The 4,646-nt window shown below is 55.4% G+C and overlaps 1 protein-coding gene across 1 annotated transcript; it reads right to left on the bottom strand.

Annotated features, from left to right (window-relative positions):
- Positions 1-383: 383 nt before the first annotated feature.
- On the bottom strand, positions 384-4,373 carry LAESUDRAFT_816912 (SNF5-domain-containing protein; the record flags this gene model as incomplete). Its single annotated transcript, XM_040914828.1, has 8 exons — positions 384-477; positions 536-603; positions 660-837; positions 2,910-2,998; positions 3,062-3,098; positions 3,149-3,594; positions 3,651-3,978; positions 4,033-4,373. 8 exons carry the CDS (start codon positions 4,371-4,373, stop codon positions 384-386), a joined length of 1,581 nt encoding a protein of 526 aa, XP_040757308.1.
- Between the last annotated feature and the right edge of the window lie 273 nt (positions 4,374-4,646).

The raw sequence follows: 4,646 nt of genomic DNA, 5'->3' as shown, positions 1-4,646 counted from the left end.
TTTGTCCTGGCGTCGGGCATGGGTTCGGGTGCGCGATGGACCGAGCTGGTAAAGCTTGCTCGTGCGCGAAGAGCTTGCGTCGACCTGCGGTTGGTGTCTGCTGGCCACAGGCGGTCGAATGAAGGATCTAGGTATGCGGCGTAGAAGGCCACGATGGCTGATCCTCATCATCGCGATGCCGTTCCATCCTGGCGGTCGGGCGTGGCTATGGGTGCGCGATGGACAGAGCCGATCAAGCTCGACATCGCGCAATGCGTCCTGCTCGACAGGATCGCTATCGAATCATTCTAAGTTGGAAGAAGATTGGGAGTGGCGATGTGTCCTGGTTTCACGTTCCTGACGTTTCGCTGTGGCCGACTGAGCCAAGTGAAAGGGTCAGGACGCTAAGGAGTCGGTGGTGGTCGGGTGGTGCCATGAGGTGACGGCGTGTGGTGCATGCAATGCTGTAGAATCACTGGACGTTGGCCGAACTTGCTGCTGGGTGGGTGAGCGTGAGCGGCTGGCTTATTGACGACACGGTGTGCGAGCGGCGTACTCACCCAGTACTTGTGCGTTGTGCTGTGTTCTTGCGGCTGCATTTGACGGGCATGGGGAATGATGTGCCTACACACGGGCGGACGTGAGCATGAGCGGATGGTGCGATCACAAGATACGCTTACTTGGCTCAATAGGTCGGGGTCGCGAGGATGTGTTGCATGAGCGTGAAGAGAGGGCGACTCGCAGCGCGACATGCACGACGCTCGACGTGGCCCGTGCGTCGCGTTTGCAGGAGCTGTTGTCAGTGGGCTGCTAACCTGAATGAGACGCACCTGGACGGGCACGTTGTGCCCAGCGACCCTGAGATAAGATGGATGTACACGGTCGTCAGCGGTGGCGAGCGGAGAGCTAGACAGCGTACTCACTCACAAATGACAGTGGCGGAGGGCATGTCATGGCAAGGATGGAAAGAGATGATGGGCGAAGAGGGGTGCCGGACTCTGTCTTCATGCGCCATCGTTTATACCTTGCAACTGGACCGGGGCCCGACGTAACCTACCATGGCATGATCGGGCGATCTGCACAACAAAAAATGGACTACTCTGTCAGAATCGTGAGTTCCTCCCAGGGGATATGTCCTCCGAAATTCCACCAATTGAGAGAAGCATGTAATGGGCTCGTTCGCGTCCATCGAAGAATGCGCGCTGGTACAACAGTGGACCGGAAGCTTGGCAGACATACATGCCGAGTTGAGAGAGTGCCAGGTAGGGATCTGTGCTGTCTGGACTCTGGAGTGGCTGATGCAGGTGAGACCAGCTTGCGCAAGTCCAATTCAATGCGGGAAAGCAGCACCAATGGCTCGTTCATGAATCACTAAATGAAATCTACAGGCGGCCCACCTGCCTGCGAGCGCAGCAGAAGTTAATGAGGTGAGTTCCATGGGCGGGCGAGGCCCGGGTTGGGTGACTCACCGTCCTATACATATCGCACGGGCATTCGGAGAACCTGACGAGACCTGCTTCATTTCATGTATATACGACCTCTCGAACTTTTATGGCGACGGAATAGCAATATGCCGTCCCATTCAAACGGACCCATCGCCTTCTGGTTCCGCTGTGGTTCTTGCACGGGCATCAGTTATTGTCTGATTCTGGACATAACGTTCGCAAGAGGCTTGCTGTGCATGCAAGTCTCTTGAAGACATGCTTTATTGCCGAGAGCAAAACACCATTCTTCGCAAACGTGTCGGTCATGGCCATGAACACACTAGGCTTCACAATTGACAGACAGGATGGATACTTTTACAGCGGAACACAAGAACGATGCTTTGTGATGGCCAGACCATGGGCCTGTGCTTCCATGGAGCTGATAGAACGCGATCACTACGTGGCAGTTTAATGATGCTTAGATGTGCTCGCAGAGACTCGTCGTTTGCAGCAAAAGCATGAGTGGTCTCGACATCTCACTCAAGTTTTGAATGGCAGAGGTGAATGGCATCCACATTATGCTAAGGGTGGCCGAGCCAGTTTGTTGACTTGCGGACAATCAGTTTGAGTGGGAAGGATTCGAAATAAATATGTAATCCGACGATCAACTTCGCGAAGAGGCTGCGGTCGGTCATCATATAAAGAGGATACACCCACGAGATTGCCTTCGGGAGGCTAGGCATCTTATCCATGCCATCGGCTCGATGAATCGTCCGCTGATCTGCAATATTTCAACCTGCTCTAATGTCACATGTCACTCATCAAGACCCAATTCGAAGGTTACCCGTTACCGTGGGGTATGTGTGACCGGCGCTTATTCTGCGAAAGACGGAATCTTTTCAGCAGTGACCTTGTAACGCGTTATCAAGGACTGAGAATTTCAGGCAGAACTGGCTGCCGCACTGATTGTAAGAACTCTGCTACACATCTTCTTTGCCCAGCCTCGCACCCAGACCCCCCATGTAATGCCATGCGGTTGAGCTGGGAGGTTTCTGACCTTCACATATTTGGTACCAGCCACATCGATGATCAGATGGCAGGCCATTGAAGGATCCATACCGATACTGCCCTGCCCTTCTGTGCAGCTCTTGAGAGTGTAGGGTCTTGCAGCATCACAGGAGGCCATATAGTTTTGTATCATGTATTCGAGCTGCCTAAATGCCTTGTCGCAATGAAAACATCATGGTTAGTGCTTGATGGTGCCCTGGTGAATGAGAAATAATGGCGGACTTAACCTGTGTATACAATCAAGGGCAGCTGTATAGATCCCTCTCTGCCCCATCTGCATCGACATCCCACACATTCTCTCCGGTCGTTTGCTTCATAACAAATATATTTGTGCACTTGGTATGTACATCCGATCCCACGGCGCCCACCACCACCACTCGTGCTCCGCTGGACTTCCTGGCTCGCATCACCGCTGTCAGACTCGACCTATAAACGAACCTGATCACCACGTCCACCTCCGTGACCAACCTAGCCACGCTCTCAAGGTCAGCCATGTCCACCTGCACAGCGGTCGCATTGAGGTACACCTCCAGTACAATACCAAGAGAGGGCAATCGAATCGAACGTCATCGCCGTCTCCTGGAGATTACCTGCGACTGGAACTTCGAAGTCTCGCGCCGTAGTCGCCTGTGGGTACGTTAGAACGCCAACGCATCGTATCACGACACGCCACGCACCGGCTAGCCCGCTCCCTCTCAATCTCCCTCCGCTCAACCTCCTCCGCCGTCAACAGCTCAAAACGCGTCCTAAACTCCTCCGCCTCCGCCCAGTCCCTCCACACGCTCCTAAGCGGCTTCGGGCCCCGCCCGTCCTTCGGCGCGCGTCCCCACCCGAGCCCGAGCCCCGTCTTGTCCTTCAACAGACTCAGCCCGCTCTTATCCCGCGGCTTGTCGGCGTCCTCCGCTGTCTCCTTGCCGTATCCCCCAATGACGCCCCACTCGAGCGCATCCCGCTTGTGCTTGACGAGCTCTTCGTGCACCGCGTGTGCGACCAGCGGCACGGCCTCGCCGGACAGACCGAGCTCGGAGCAGAGCTTGTTCGCGAACGTCTCCGGTGTCAGCGGGGAAAGCAGATCCCATTCTATATGATCTGAGAGATGGTAGGTGCCGATCTGCACATCAATCTGCAACAAGCGCTCGGTATAAACGGAGCTGTGGGTATCTCAAGGGAACTACGCACGCTCAGGATGACCCGACACTCGCTGACCTCCTCACCCTGAGGCATCACGTCTTCTCGCTCGGGATCAACTCCAAAGTCTACAGACGCGATGCCTTCGTGCTCCTCCAACTGCGCACGGATCTGATTCGCGACGGTTTCCGCCCAAGGGTTGATCGGGAGGTCGAGGTCCATGCAAAATGTCCGCGCGAATGACTCCGGTGCGATGAGATTTTCGTGTAGATTCCACACGAAGCAATCTCGTACTCGATGAGTCTCGGTCTCAAATTCGACGCGAATCGGCACCAGAGAAATCGGCTTCAGCGCTTGCTTGCTCATTTCTTCGGGCTCGCTGAGATGTTGAGAATAAGCGTGTATGAACAACGGTATGTTTCTTTTCACTCACAAGTACTCGTGCTTGGTGGGTGCGAAGGGCTTCGCGGTAATGAATTTTGAAGGAGGGATTTTCCCAAGGTAGCTCTGATCGAGCTCGTTGCGTTGTTGCGATTGAGGCGGCGGTGGCGGTGCGACCGGCGTAATGCTTCCCGCACGAAACACGGATGTGCCCACAGGGTTGCGGGTAGAAAGTCGTGCGGCGCGGATGGCAGACCTTGTCCCTCCACTGGCCACAAAGTCCGAGTCGTCCGAATCGATAGCCCCAGCATCTGGAAACTCATCCCCCGATCCTGGCTCGGCATAGTTTACGGCGCCCCCACGGCGCGAAGAGCGCGTCGCAATTGCGGCCATTGAAGCGCTGGTCAGGATGGGCTGCATGAGAAGCGTTGTTCCCGTACGTAGACGGGATGCATAGGTGGAGTGGAGTGCCTGTGTTGCTGTTGGTATGCTGGTTGATGATGAAGGGATAGAGGGGATGTCTGTGGCAGCAGGAGCGCCAGGCTGAGTAACGGTTGGAAGAGTGGACGTCGTGGCTAAAGGGCTTGACGCGACAGGGGTCGTCAATGTACTTCCGCGAGTAGGCCGGGCGCGGCCTGCGCGAGTTGGATTTGTGCGACCATTTGT

Source organism: Laetiporus sulphureus (assembly GCF_001632365.1).
Source record: "Laetiporus sulphureus 93-53 unplaced genomic scaffold LAESUscaffold_177, whole genome shotgun sequence".
In the NCBI taxonomy this organism is placed as follows: Eukaryota; Fungi; Basidiomycota; class Agaricomycetes; order Polyporales; family Laetiporaceae; genus Laetiporus; species Laetiporus sulphureus.
Note: the sequence above shows the minus strand (reverse complement) of the source record. Positions and strands in the feature narration are given on the sequence as shown.